This window comes from Macaca mulatta, chromosome 1 (genome assembly GCF_049350105.2).
Source record: "Macaca mulatta isolate MMU2019108-1 chromosome 1, T2T-MMU8v2.0, whole genome shotgun sequence".
Lineage (NCBI taxonomy): Eukaryota > Metazoa > Chordata > Mammalia > Primates > Cercopithecidae > Macaca > Macaca mulatta.
Genome location: NC_133406.1, coordinates 186,544,639 through 186,558,972, shown reverse-complemented (window position 1 = coordinate 186,558,972; position 14,334 = coordinate 186,544,639). Strand labels below are relative to the sequence as shown.

Below are 14,334 nucleotides of genomic sequence, written 5' to 3'. Positions count from 1 at the left end.
GCGGGCGTGAGGCGGGGAATTCAACCATCGCGAGCATTAGCGCGAAGCGGGTCCGCCTGTCTTCCCTTCGCGGGGCAGGCTGGGGCATGTAGTTCTCCGTAGGCGGGAGGCGCACGGTGCTGTCGGGAAAGTTGGTCTCGGAAAACTACAGCCGCCCTCGGCGCGCCTTCTGCCCGCATTTCTTCGTAGTGCATTCTGGGGAATGTGGTTCGCTGTGGGCCAGAGGCGCGAGGGCCGGCGGAGTTTCTTCAGAGGAACTACAGCCCTGGGAGGAAGCGTCTATTTAGTTTCAACACAGACGACTGGGCTTGGGAGCCTACGGGGTTGCAGTCTGGAGGGCGCCAACAGCAGCTGCCAGGGCTGCTTTTCCTGGTGGGTCTCACGCCAGGCCGTTGTTAGGTGCCCCTACCCGGGATCCTGAGTGCTGAGAACGAGGAGGATGGGGTTTCTCCTTGTTCGGGGATCCAGAGATTACAGCCGTGGGTAGGGTCCTCTGACCACCAAGCAGTTTGTTCCAGGGGATGGCTGCGTATTGTGAGACTCCCTGCTGTGTTCTGGAGGTAGTTGTCAGTTGCTGATTACCAGGGCAACCCTTGGGATTGTGGCTGTGGTGAGGTGATTGTTAAGAGGGCGGCATTGAGCCTAGTGTAATCCTAACCCTTCCACAGCCCAATCTTAATTGGAAGAGGGCTTAGGTGCACGCTCTAGGTGGGATTCCAATATTGGGCCAATCCCCGCAATATTGGAATCCCCCCTAGAGCGTGCACTTCTGGAATCTAGGAACCTCCTAACCCAGGACGTAGGCTGATGATTGTTTACAGTTTCAATTCTTAGGAAGTTCCTCAGGAGGAAATCTTGTCAATTCCACTCGAGTCCCCATAATTCATGAATTCTTCCAGAGAACTCAATTGTGTTACTTTGGGGAGCAAATATCACGGCAGTCTTTAGTGAGGTTTTAGAATCTACCGTCTTTCTTGACCAGAACACGCTGCAAGCACGTCAAGGTAGTCGGAGGCCCCTAACAATGGATAAATTCGTCGTTCGAACGCCTAGAATCCAGAATAGCCCTCAGAAGAAAGATTCTGGAGGAAAGGTTTACAAGCAGGCCACGATTGAATCTCTGAAGGTGAGAGGGGATCTGGGGCTAGAGGAAATGTGCAAAGGACTGATAGCAAGGTGGTACCAGAGGTTCTGTTGTGAAAAGACCTATGAATTATTTCTTGTTATGCCTCCTCCCGCAAAGTGTACCTGACCACTCCTCCTTTGTTTCCCCCATAGCTGTACAGACTTACATTTATCAATTTCCGCACACCTCTGCTACACCCTTGTAATTACTCTGGTTTACAGCATGTATGGTAGCTGGTAGGACAAGTCCCATTTGTTGTTATTCTTTTGCAAAATGTAGTCTGTTAGGAATGTTAAAGTACCAGATATGATTCTATATACCTACCCTGTACAGACTCATTTAGGGGTGGGTTTTGATGCTGTTCTCTCACATCTTACTGCCCAGAACTGTATCAAATGGCTTTACAGCTTCAGCTGAGACCAGGAAAGAGGCTGTTTTTTGTTGTCGTTGTTGTTTTTGTTTTTCAGAAAGGGTCTCACTCTGTCACCCAGACTGGAGTACAGTGGCACGATCTTGGCTCACTGCAGCCTCCACCTCCCGGGTTCAAATGATCTTCTTGCGTCAGCCTCCCAAGTAGCTGGGATTACAGATACCCGGCTAATTTTTGTTTTTGGTAGAGATAGGGTTTCACCATGTTGGCCAGGCTGGTCTCGAACTCCTGACCTCAAATGATCCACCTGCCTCTGTTTCCCCAAGTGCTGAGATTACAGGCGTGAGCCACTGCCCCCAGCTGGAAAGAGGCTGTTTTAATGAACTCTTTGCTGCCTTGAACTCAGTCTGATGTCTGCAAGCAAGATGCAAAGAGTAGATACAATGAATCAATCAACATAGTCACCCAATAAGTGCTAAAGTAATTATTATTTTACTAAAATGAAACAAAACAACTTGTACTTGGTCCCCTTTGTCATCCTGAACCTTGCCTCTTAAATTTCTGACTTTTTCATTTTCTTTTATCAGTTCTTCTTCCTCTACTAGGTTCCTAGTGTTTGTGCTCCTCAGAGTTCTGTCACATTTTATGTATTTGGCCAGGATGACATCCATTCTTTAGGCTTTCTATGCTAAAACTGCCAGAACTGCACCTCCAGCCTAGGTTTCAGAAGGTAGGAGGATCTGGGGCTAGAGAAAATGTGCAAAGGACTGTAAGAGCGAGGCAGCATTCTGAGTACTTGACACATACTCAGTTGGACTCCTTTTCTGGATGTCCCACAGACTTACCAGACCCATATTGGAAAGCAGTGAAGGAGAGTATAAATAGGCCCTACTGGTAACTAGGTGATCTTTAGTAGCAAGTCAGTCCCTTCTCTAAGACCTCAGTTTCCTCATCTATAAAATGTGGAGGTTGAACTATATCAGTGTTTCTTCAAGGGGGTGCTATTGTTGCATGGGGCAAGATAATTCGTCATTATTTGGAGCTGCTGGTGAGTTACAGGATACTTACCATCCCTGGCTCTCAGGCACCTAATGCCAATGGCACCTCCCATTCTGATAACTGAAAATGCCGTCACATATTTCCAGACAGCACTTGATTGAGCCCTACTGAACTCTAGATGATCTTTAAAGTCTGTCCTAGTCTTGCAGTTCTGTGACTGCTTAGAACACATTCAAGGTTTTCAACTGTCTCTACCTTGTCAGAATATTCATGGATAATTGTACATAGCAGTGATTCTCAATGAGGGATCATGTCAGACTCTCTCCAGGAAAAAGGTGGGAAGGAATAGTTGAACTACACATACACTCACTTACACCTACAAACACCCATATTATTATTATTATTTTTTTTTTTGAGATGGATTTTCGCACTGTCGCCTGGGGTTAAGGGCAATGGTGGGATCTTGGCTCACTGCAACCTCTGCCTCCCCTGTTCATGCGAGTCTCCTGCCTTAACCTCCCTAGTAGTGGGGAATTAGAGGTGCCCACCACCACACCCGGCTAATTTTTTGTATTTTTAGTAGAGACAGGGTTTCACCATGTTGGCCAGGCTGGTCTTGAGCTCCTGACCTCGTGATTCACCCGCCTCGGCCTCCCAAAGTGCTGGGATTATAGGCGTGAGCCACGGCATGCAGCTCAAACACCTATATTCTAATATACCTCCTCCTACCCCTCTCCCTTCTCGTTCCTTCTCGTGCCCCAGTTGAAAATCACTATGTGTGATGATGAAAATAAATGATGTGAAAATTATGGAATAAAAATAAAACAACAGGCTGGGCTCAGTGGCTCATGCCTGTAATCCTAGCACGTTGGGAGGCCGAGGGGGGGTCGATCACCTGAGCCCAGGAGTTCGAGACCAGCCTGGGCAACTTGGCAAAATCCCATCTCTACAAAAAATACAAAAATTAGCTGGGTATGGTGGGGCGCGCCGGTAGTCCCAGCTACTCGGGAGGCTGAGATGGGAGGATTGCTTGAGCCTGGGAGGCAGAGGTTGCAGTGAGCCAGGATGGCACCATTGCACTGCAACCTGGGTGACAAAGTGAGATACCACTTCAAAAAAAAAAGAATAAAACAGCAGGCATATGTAATAACATTCCCCTTAAATGCATTAGCTTTTCTTCCAAACCTGTTCCTTGTTCTCCTGTATTAATGTATATCCATATACCAAGTAACTGGGACTAGAAATCCAGGAACCATCCTTAACTCTTTTTTCTCTTATATTGAATTTTCTTTTTTCTTTTCTTTTCTTCTTTTTTTTTTTTTTTTTGACAGAGTCTTGCTCTGTCACACAGGCTGGAGTGCAGTGATATGATCACTGTGCAGTGACTATGATCACATCATAGCTGGGACTATAGGCACATGCCACAATACCTGGCTAATTTTTTTTTTTTTTTTGTAGAGACAGGATTTCATCATGTTGCCCAGGCTGGTCTCGAACTTCTGGGCTCAAGCTATCTGCCCTCCTTGGTCTCCCAAAGTGCTGGGATTACAGGCATGAGCCACTATGCCTGGCCTCAATTTTTAGTTTTACTTTCTAAAAGTCCTTCTTGCCCATACTAACTTGTCTTCCACTTTAAGTTCAGAATCATACTTCTCATCTAGAGCAGTGCTATGGTCTGTTGACTTGTCTCCCTGCCTTTGACATCCCCCATTCACCTCCATTCCACTCTTACACCAGAGAAATATGTCTAAAACAGAAAAGAAAATCTACTCAGGTCACTTTCCTGCCTAATCCTTCCATAATTTCTCATTACCCATCAATAAAGATCACAGTTTTTTACATGGCACCCAAGGCCTTCCATGACCTGACACCTGCCTGCCTCATCCCCTGCTAGTCTTTTTATTTATGCCTCATCCAGTGTCAACCATTCATAGTTCCCCAAAGATGTTGTGCTCTTTCCTTCCTCTGTGCCTTTGCATATACTGTCCTGTTTGCCTGGAATTCCTTTACTATCTTGTCTTGGAGGCAATGTAATGCAATAATTAAGAACACAGACTTAGGAGCCAGACTGCCTTACTAAAATCCCAGCTCTGCCACTTACTACCTTTGTGACCTTGGTCCAGTTATTTAGCCTCTCTGTGTCCGTCTTAATCTATAAAATGGGGATCAATAATACCTGTTTTATAAGGTATTACGAAATTTGAGTGAGTCAACATATGTAAAGTGTTTGGTACAGAGTCTGGCCTATACTAAGTACTATGTAAATGTTTGCTATTATTGTTGTCATCATTCCTTTATAAAATCCTATTCATCTCCCATGATCTAGTTCAAATCCTCTACTATGGGGCCCTTCCTGACCACCCTTTTGTTCCTGAGACACAGAGCCAATCTAATCACTCCCTTCTTTGAGCCATCCCTGTATATTAAACATGTCCGTATCATTGTACTTATTTGTGCTGTATCATGGTTGTTTCTTTACATGCCTGTGCCCCGCTATGCTCTGAGCTTCTTGAAAGACTATGTCTCATTGATTTTGTGTCACTGGTTCCTGGCACAGGACTTGCCTATAGTAGGCTGCAATACATTTTTCTGAATGACCAAATGAAGTAAAATAAAAGGCTTGGCTTGGCATGGCACATGAGACCTGTTCTACCCCAGTGTGCTTATCATCTCATGCCTTGTAGCCCCTCCTTTGTATGTATGCATTCCAGCCACACCTTATTTCTTGCTATTCTTTGTGTAAGCTCTTCCCTTCCATGTCTTCAGGGCTTCCTTGAACTTGAGGCTGGTCTCTTTTCCTTGAAAGCCCTTCTGTTTCTTTTTACAGAGTCAATTTCTACCCATTTGTCAACCCACTCAAGAACCACTTTGCCTATAAATCCTATATTATAAGCTCCATGACTACAGGACCTTGAGTTGTTTTTTTGTTTTGTTTTGTTTTTTTGTTTGTTTGTTTTTCCAAGACAGAGTCTCGCTCTATCGCCCAGGCTAGAGTGCGGTGGCATGATCTCAGCTTACTACAGCCTCTGCCTCCTGGGTTCAAGCGATTCTCCTGCCTCAGCCTTCCGAGTAGCTGGGATTACAGGGGCCCGCCACCACGCCCGACTAATTTTTGCATTTTTAGTAGAGATGGGGTTTCACCATGTTGGCCACCCTGGCCTTGAACTCTTGACCTCAAGTGATCCATCTGCCTTGGCCTCCCAAAGTGCTAGGATTACAGGCATAAGCCACTACACTTGGCCAGGACCTTGAGTATTTTATTTACCTCTCTACCCTTGGGCGTAGCACAGTGCCTGACACATACTAAGTGGTCAATAAATATTTGTCAAATAAATGAACGTTGAAATTCTTTCTGGGTTCTATAAGGTAGTTAATCTTTCTCTCATTAACTCTCAACATTTGGTTCAAGTATCTGTCATAGCACTTACCCTACTGTATTGTAATTGTCTGATTACCTGTAGTTTTCTCCAATCCACTATGAATTCCTGAGACCCAGGACTGTAATATCTTATTGTGTTCTGATTCTGCTCCAAGACCTAACACAGTGTGTGCTACACTGTAGGTAAAAAGTATTGAATAAACGGTAATCATCTGTATTCTGGCATGCCGTTGTAGGGTTTTGATAGTAAAGTATTCTACAAATATTGTGAAACAGCTTATGCATAGCACAACGCTAAGTACTATAGAGAACGTAAGAGAAATTTAAGATCAAAATACGAACCCTCATGAAACTTGCTGAAAAGTGATCAAATTATAAGAAGTTAATAAATGATGAAGCCAGGTGTGGTGGCTCGTGCCTATAATCCCAGAACTTGGAAGGCCAAGACAGGAGGACCACTTGAGCCCAGGAGTTTGAGACCAAACTACATGGTGAGGCTACATGGTGAGGCCTCATCTTTACCAAAAAAAAAAAAAAAATAGCAGCCGGGCGCAGTGGCTAACACCTATTATCCCAGCACTTTGGGAGGCTGAGGCAGGTGGATCATGAGATTAGGAGTTTGAGATCAGCCTGGCTGATATGGTGAAACCCCATCTCTACTAAAAGTACAAAAATTAACTGGGCATGATCGCGCGTGCCTATAGTCCCAGCTGCTTGGGAGGCTGAAGCAGAAGAATTGCTTGAACCTGGGAGGCGGAGGTTGCAGTGAGCCGAGATTGCGCCACTGTGCTCCAGCCTGGGTGACAGAGCGAGACTCCGTCTCAAAAAAAAAAAAAAGAAATAAAAAATTAGCCAGGCGTGGTGGCATGCACCTGTGGTCCTAGCTACTTGGGAGGCTGAGGTGGGAGGGCTGCTCGAGCCCAGGAGGTTGAGGCTGTAGTGAGCTATGACCATACGACTGCACTCCAGCCTGGGCAACAGAGCAAGACCCTGTCTCAAAAAATAAAATAAATGCTACAAAATTATATGTGATCCATTACAGAATTGTCATATAGACAATAAGGGTTAAGAGTTAAGAGAAGTGTGGTGGCTCACACCTGTAATCTCAGCATTTTGGGAGGCTGAGGTGGGCAGATCACCTGAGGTCAGGAGTTTGAGATCAGCCTGTCCAACATGGTGAAACCTCGACTCTACTAAAAATACAAAAATTTGCCGGGCGTGGTGGCGGGCACCTGTAATCCCAGCTACTCGGGATTACAGGAGGCTAGGGAAGGAGAATCACTTGGACCCAGGAGGCAGAGGTTGTAGTGAGCCGAGATCGCGCCACTGCACTTCAGCCTGGGTGACAGAGGGAGACTCCGTCTCAAAAAAAAAAAAAAAAAAAAAGGTAAGAGAAGAGAGAGCTTAGTACCTGTTTTAGTGCCCAAAGAAGGCTATGTGGCAGGGCACCATAAAGGGACGGGAGGATTTGGCTAGGTCTGATATACTCTAGGGAAGTAGTGACATACAACCATTCAATGAGTGGTATGTGCTCTTCTGTTTCCTCTATGTATGCGTGATGCTTGGTGTGTTCACACTGGCAAATTAAAAAGAAATTGAGTTAAATGTGAATGTTAGAGTCAGCTTGGTCCACTTTCTGCCAAGTGACTTCCAAACATCAGCATTATGTTTTAATGCCAAGAACCTACTAAATGTTCAAGACTCAGTTTCCTCATCAATAACATCAGAAATAACAGTACCCCATCTGCATGATTATTATGAGAGCGAAGTAAATAAATTCATGTTGAAAGGGCTAACCATTGGGCCTGGCATGTAGTAAAAACTGATAGTTTCCTCTTTTCATGTATGGAAAAGGAGGGGCTTGTATAGTAAAACCAAAGCTGAGGAGGAGGATGATGATAGTAGTAATAAGGATTACTACTAACATTTATTGAGTCAATTTTTACGGGCCAGGTATTGTGCTAACTAATGCTTTACAAATATTAATTCTTTAAATCTTAATAATAGCTTTATGAAATGTATGCTTTTATCATTTATATTTTACAGATTAAAAACTAAGGCACAGAGAGATTAAGTAGCTTGCTTGAAGTCACGTAGCCATTAGTGGCAAAGTTGGGATTTGAACTAGACAATCTGGGTCCTGCAGATAGTGTGAGCCAGAAAAAAAAAAAAAAAAAAAAAGGTGGAAGTTTCTGAATGCCAAACTGAAGAGGTATTAAAATCTTGGAATATTAGGACCATTGTACTTCTGTTATCACTATATATTACAAGTAATTTTGCCATAGGCTTATCACATTCTATAAAAGTGATTCTCAATAGAGCTCATGTAATGTCCATTTAAGTGGTAAAGGTTAATTTGGTTAATCTCTTTTTACTCCCTTAAGAGGAAGTGATTTCTTCTGTTGGTTGCAGTAAGAGATTTTTTAAAATTAAAAGGTCCTAGAGTATACCCATTCTTTTAGGTTAATTGCTTCAGAATGTTCTATAAACCTTTCCTTCCTTTGTAGGATCAACTAGCCAATATGTTGCCTCCTGCCCCCACCAGTGGAATGGTGCCCACATAACTGCTTATGAATGAATCATTTTCCCTAATTGGTTTTGTCAAACCTGACATTTCAGCAATCCACAACTGTAAAACCAGATGGTATATTGGAAAGCACATCTTCTTTCTGGCAGTAACTGTTCTACTACTCATTGTAGCATACTTATTGATATTTTGTGTCCATTTCTTTTGTTCCTCCAAGTAATTAGAGTGATCTATTTTCTGGCCAATGCTTAGAGATTGAGACATTTCTTGATATATATGGAATTCTTTTGCTCTTGAATAGACTGATGTTTTTCCTATTCCTGACCTAAAATTTCATATCTGAAAACTGTACTATACTTAGTCCTTGAAGGTAGAAATAGTTTTGTTCAGTTACACCTACTGTGCACTGGGGATAGTGAGATAAATGAGAAATGGTTCCAGCCCTCAAGGGAAAGACAGCCTTGTTGATGGTAAGTATTTGCAGAAAGCATAGATGCAATAATAGGAGTCTATACAAGTTGCAGAGGGATGCAAAGTGGAGTATGGTAAAATGTGGTAGAGGAGAGGCAAGAAAGTCTTCATAGAAGACGTGATGCTTGAAGAGTCTTAAAAAAATAAATAAGTATTTATCAGGTAAATGAGGCAAAGAAAGAACTTCCCAGGCAAAGAGTATGAAATTCAAAAGGAAGCTGTAAATAGTTTGGTGTATCTGGAGCAAATGATGAGACTGAAAAGAATGTCAGGAGCCAAGTCATGGAAGGCCTTTTATGCCATGCTAGGGTTTGGACTTCTTTAGTTCCATATGTTGAAATTATCTGATGTGGAACCCTTAACCCGATTCCAGCCATGTAGAAATGCTGGATTAGGGCCGGCCGCGGTGGCTCAAGCCTGTAATCCCAGCACTTTGGGAGGCCGAGACGGGCGGATCACGAGGTCAGGAGATCGAGACCATCCTGGCTAACACAGTGAAACCCCGTCTCTACCAAAAATACAAAAAATTAGCCAGCCATGATGGCGGGCGCCTGTAGTCCCAGCTACTCGGGAGGCTGAGGCAGGAGAATGGCGTAAACCCGGGAGGCGGAGCTTGCAGTGAGCTGAGATCCAGCCACTGCACTCCAGCCCCGGTGACAGATCGAGACTCCCGTCTCAAAAAAAAAAAAAAGAAATGCTGGATTAGAAGTCTCCAATACCGCCGGGCGCGGTGGCTCACACCTGTAATCCCAGCACTTTGTGAGGCCGAGGGGGGCAGATTACGAGGTCAGGAGATGGAGGCCATCCTGGCTAACACGGTGAAACCCCGTCTCTACCAAAAATACAAAAAATTAGCCAGCCATGATGGCGGGCGCCTGTAGTCCCAGCTACTCGGGAGGCTGAGGCGGGAGAATGGCGTGAACGTGAGAGGCGGAGCTTGCAGTGAGCCGAGATCACGCCACTGCATTCCAGCCTGGGCAACAGAGCCAGACTCCGTCTCAAAAAAAAAAAAAAAAAAAAAGTCTCCAATACAGAGCTGAGCTTGAACACAAGAAGGGGAAATCCTTAGGTGCCAGGAAGAGAGAGGAATGCCAGAATCAGAGCTGTAAGTGGGAGCTGAAGCTGAATAGTTCCAGGGAACATTGAATCCAGATATAATGCTTAGGGGCTGGATTTCAAGGCCAGTATGGATGGGAGATAAGACCTTGGGCTATTGTGATGTGGGGAGCTAGAACTGATCTCCCATGTGAAGCTGGAAGCCAAAACAGAACTACCGTATGTTTGTGACAAATGAGCTCGAAAAATTCCATCCACTAGTCCAGGGAAGCAGATTGTTACCTTCTCAGGGTCTTAGATGGAAAAAGAGTTGACAATAATAATAAATTGGAACCACATTCTTATTACCATGCATGAATATGTATACAATCGTCTCTCAGTATCTGTGGGGGATTGGTTCCAGGACCCCCCACCCCCAACAGGTGCCAAAATCCACGAATGCTCATGTCTGTTATATAGAATGGTGTGCTATTTGCCTATACTCTATATAGATCCTCTTATATAATCTAAATCATTTATAGATTACTATACAGGTTGAGCATACTAATCTGAAATCCAGAATGTCGCAAAATCCAACACTTTTGAGTGCCAACATGGTACCCAAAGGAAATGCTCATGAGAACATTTTGGACTTTGAATTTTTGGATTAGGGATGCTCAACCAGTAAGTATAATGCAAATATTCAAAAATCCCAAATCCCAAACATTTCTGGCCCCAAGCGTTTTGGATAAGGGATACTCAATCTGTAATACCTAATACAATATGAATGCTATGTAAGTAGTTTTAATACTGTATTGTTAATGGAATAGTGACAAGGAAAAAGGGCTCTATGTGTTCAATACAGATGCAGCCATCTATTTTTAAAAAAATACTTTTGACCTATGGTTGGTTGAATCCACAGATGTGAAACCTGCCAACCCAGAAAGCTAGCTGTAGTTAAATTCAGTCTATTTGCAAAACTGAAAAAGATTAATATAAAAACTGGCCTAGAACTGAGAAAATTCAAATCTTGGCAAAGGCCAATGTGAGATTTCTCTATTAAGACACTTCATATCCTAGAGTGCAGAGGACTTTCATAGAACACAATCCCCTACAAGGATAAACTAATGGTCAGAAATTACAAAGTCTGTAAGAAAATAAATTACCAAGAGAGAGAATGAGCAGACAGATGTAAGTAATAGAATTTCTACCCCAAGAAGTAAAGATAAGAAAACAATCTCAAAGAGACCTTAAATATGTTTAAGTTTGTTTTTAAACATTTAAAAACAATTTAAACATAAATATGTTTAAAATGTTTGTTATTGGTGGAGGGTATCCAGATTCCTGGCGTTTTGAACAAAGAATTGGACAGAATGCATACAGCAACAAATGAAGCAATGAAAGCATAGATTTATTGTAAGTACACTCCACAGAGTGGGAGTGGGCTCAAGCAGGCTCAAGAGTGCAGGTTACAGAATTTTCTGGGGTTTGAATAGTGTGAATACCCTCTAGAGGCTTCCCATTGGTTACTTGGCTTACACCGTGTGTAATGTGTGTAAATGAAGTAGTGGCCTGCAACCAGTATGATTGGTTGTAGAAGGTGACCAATCAGAGGCTGAAGTGAAGTTACAAAGTTACACCCTATGCAAATGTCTGATTGGTTCCAGGAGAGGACCAATCAGAGGCTGAAATGAAGTTACAAAATTATACCCCTATGCAAATAAAGACCAGTTTGGTTGGTTGTGCATTTTTCCCTTTTTTTTTTTTTTTTGGAGACAGAGTATTGCTGTGTCACCCAGGCTGGAGTGCAGTGGTGCTATCTTGGCTCACTGCACCCTCCACCTCCCAGGTTCAAATGATTCTTGTGCCTCAGCCTCCCGAGTAACTGGGATGACAGGCATGTGCCACCATGCCCAGGTAATTTTTGTATTTTTAGTGGAGATGGGGTTTTGCCATGTTGGCCAAGCTGGTTCAAACTCCTGACCTCAGGTGATCCGCCTACTTTGGCCTCCCAAAGTGCTGGGATTACAGGTGTGAGCCACAGTGCCCAGCCGAGTTTTCCTTTTGATTTCGTTCTAGGAAGTCAGTGCGAATCAGCTTTAGGTTCCCTGCCTCCAGACCTCATGATCACAGACATAAAGGAATAGAAACCAAAAGATAAGAACAGAATAGTATGAAAAGAGAATAGGTAAGTTTGGAGAAGAAGAAAAACAGAACTTGTCCAATGAAAAAATATCCTTATTGAAGCAGAAACATATCAAACAGGTTAAACATAGGCAGGCCATAGCTAAAGAGAGAAATACTTAGGATTTCTGAAGAAGTCACTCAGGATGTATCATAGAGAAATGAAGAGACAGAAATATGAAAGAAAAAAGTACATAAGGAATAGAGAAGCCATGGAATTGGGGTTTCTGAAGTAGAGGCTTGTGAGGAGAATACTGGTATCAATTTCTGTTAGTATACATCTTAAACATTGTAAGGACAGGTTGAGCATGGTGTCTCACCTCTAATCCCAGCACTTGGAGAAGCCAAGGCAGAAGGATCACTTGAGCCCAGGAGTTTGAGACCAACCTGGGCAACATAGTGAGACCCAATCTCTACAAAAAAATTTAAAAATCAGCAGGTTGTGGTGGCCCACCTGTGGTCCCAGCTACTTGGGAGACTGAGGTGGGAGGACCACTTGAGTCCAGGAGGTCGAGGCTGCAGTGTGATCTCACCACTGCACTCCAACCTGGGCAACGGAGCATGACTCTGTCTCAAAAAAAAATAAAAAAAATAAAAATTGTAAGGGTAAACACTCAAATGATAGAAATATAATACATAACTTCCAAACCATAGAGGGAAAAAAAAAGGGGCTGGGCACAGTGGCTCACACCTGTAATCCCTGTACTTTCAGAGACTGAGGCGAGGGGATCAGTTGAGGCTAGGAGTTTGAGACCAGCCTGGGCACTGGGCAACAGAGTGAGACCCCATGTCTACAAAAAATACAAAAATTAGCCAAGCGTGGTGGTGCATGCCTGCAATCCCAGCTACTTGGGAGGCTGAATTGCTTGAACAGGTTGGGGGAGGAGGGGCGGAGGTTGCAGTGAGCCAAGGTTGTGCCATTGCACTCCAGCCTGGGTGACAGAACAAGACTTTGTCTCAAAAACAACAACAACAACAACAAAAATTAGCCAGGCATGGTGGCACGTACCTGTACTCCCAGCTACTTGGGAAACTGGCAGGAGGATTGCTTGAGCCCAGGAGTTGAAGGCTACAGTGAGCTATGATTGTTACCACTGCACCCAGCCTGCGCAGCAGAGCAAGACCCCATCTATAAAAAACAAAAAAAGGAAAAAGGAAAAAAATAGATTAAAGAAAACTGTTAAATAGAAGATACAAAAGAAGAGAAAATATGTTCTAATAAATACAAATGGATTAAACATGCCTATTAAAAGATAGAGTTTCTCAGATTGGAATAGGAGGCAGGGAACAAAATAAAGCAGCCACAGGTTATGTAAAGTGTAATGACCCAGAAAAGTTGAAAGTAAAGAGATGAAGACCATATACAAAAAACTGTCATAGACAGGAGTTCATTGAGTTCATTGAAACAATGTTTATAACATGTAAAATATGGGGAAAGAAACTAAATACTTAATAGGGGAATAGTTTTAAACTTCTAAGACATTTGTATATAAAAATAATTGAATACTATTTAATACTATTAAAATGGATCAACCGGGATTACATATTTAAGTATGGATAAATCAATAAAATACATTGGTGAAAAAGACATGATATTTGCACTTTCTTCCTATTCAAAATTTCCCCTTACTTGGCTTTATTGATTTATTTTTCATACAGTTTAACACTAATACCATTTTATATTGTAACAGATCCTAGAAAAAGACTGTCTCAATTTTAACTAATGCCCCTGAAGACCGAGAACAAAGCAGTAGGTATCAAATGATATTTCCCAATGCGATTCTAGACCATCTATACAGAAGGCAATACCTGAAGACCAGTTTTGGGATCCTGAACCCATCACCCACCATAAGCTATAAAGTAGGTTGACGTTAAAGGAAGAGGGGAGAGGGAATTCCTCTGGATGAAGCAAGAGTGCCACGGTATTTTTTCACTTGAAGAACTTGACTTTAGTTCCTGGGGTTGGTGGACAGAGATCAGACTATGCCTGGGAAAGTCTAAAGACAGAGAGTGGCTGACTGATGTCAAAAGGAGAAGTGGGTGCATTGGGAGGGCTGTTACTCACCAAATTCTTTAGGACAAAGGTGTGGGCAAGTGTGGGAGAAAATGCTGGCTGGCCTGGAATTGAATGAAAATGGATGGGTCCACAAAGATACTTGGAAAGACAGTGGGATCCCTACAGGGAGAGCCTGTGGGAGGTGGGTTGCCAAAAACTGGGAAATCGAGAGGACTTATGGATGGCT

At 43.2% G+C, this 14,334-nt stretch overlaps 1 protein-coding gene and 2 long non-coding RNA genes across 4 annotated transcripts in view; all 3 read left to right on the top strand.

Annotated features, from left to right (window-relative positions):
* The first annotated feature begins 206 nt into the window (after window positions 1-206).
* The window catches only part of TCEANC2 (transcription elongation factor A N-terminal and central domain containing 2), a 48,084-nt gene continuing 33,956 nt past the window's right edge, over window positions 207-14,334 (top strand). Inside the window, exons 1-2 of one of the 2 annotated variants that reach the window (XR_013414515.1) lie at window positions 207-372; window positions 983-1,126. Coding sequence is in view for 1 of the 2 variants with exons in the window: in NM_001266853.1 (NP_001253782.1) it covers window positions 1,025-1,126 (102 nt within the window). In the remaining variant the exon portion in view is untranslated. 2 annotated transcript variants of the gene reach the window in all.
* LOC144333257 (uncharacterized) lies at window positions 3,794-6,886 on the top strand. Its single transcript, XR_013401816.1, has 2 exons — window positions 3,794-5,463; window positions 6,688-6,886. It is a non-coding gene; the product is annotated as an uncharacterized LOC144333257 (long non-coding RNA).
* Window positions 9,436-12,719, top strand: LOC144333274 (uncharacterized). Its single transcript, XR_013401828.1, has 2 exons — window positions 9,436-11,098; window positions 11,952-12,719. It is a non-coding gene; the product is annotated as an uncharacterized LOC144333274 (long non-coding RNA).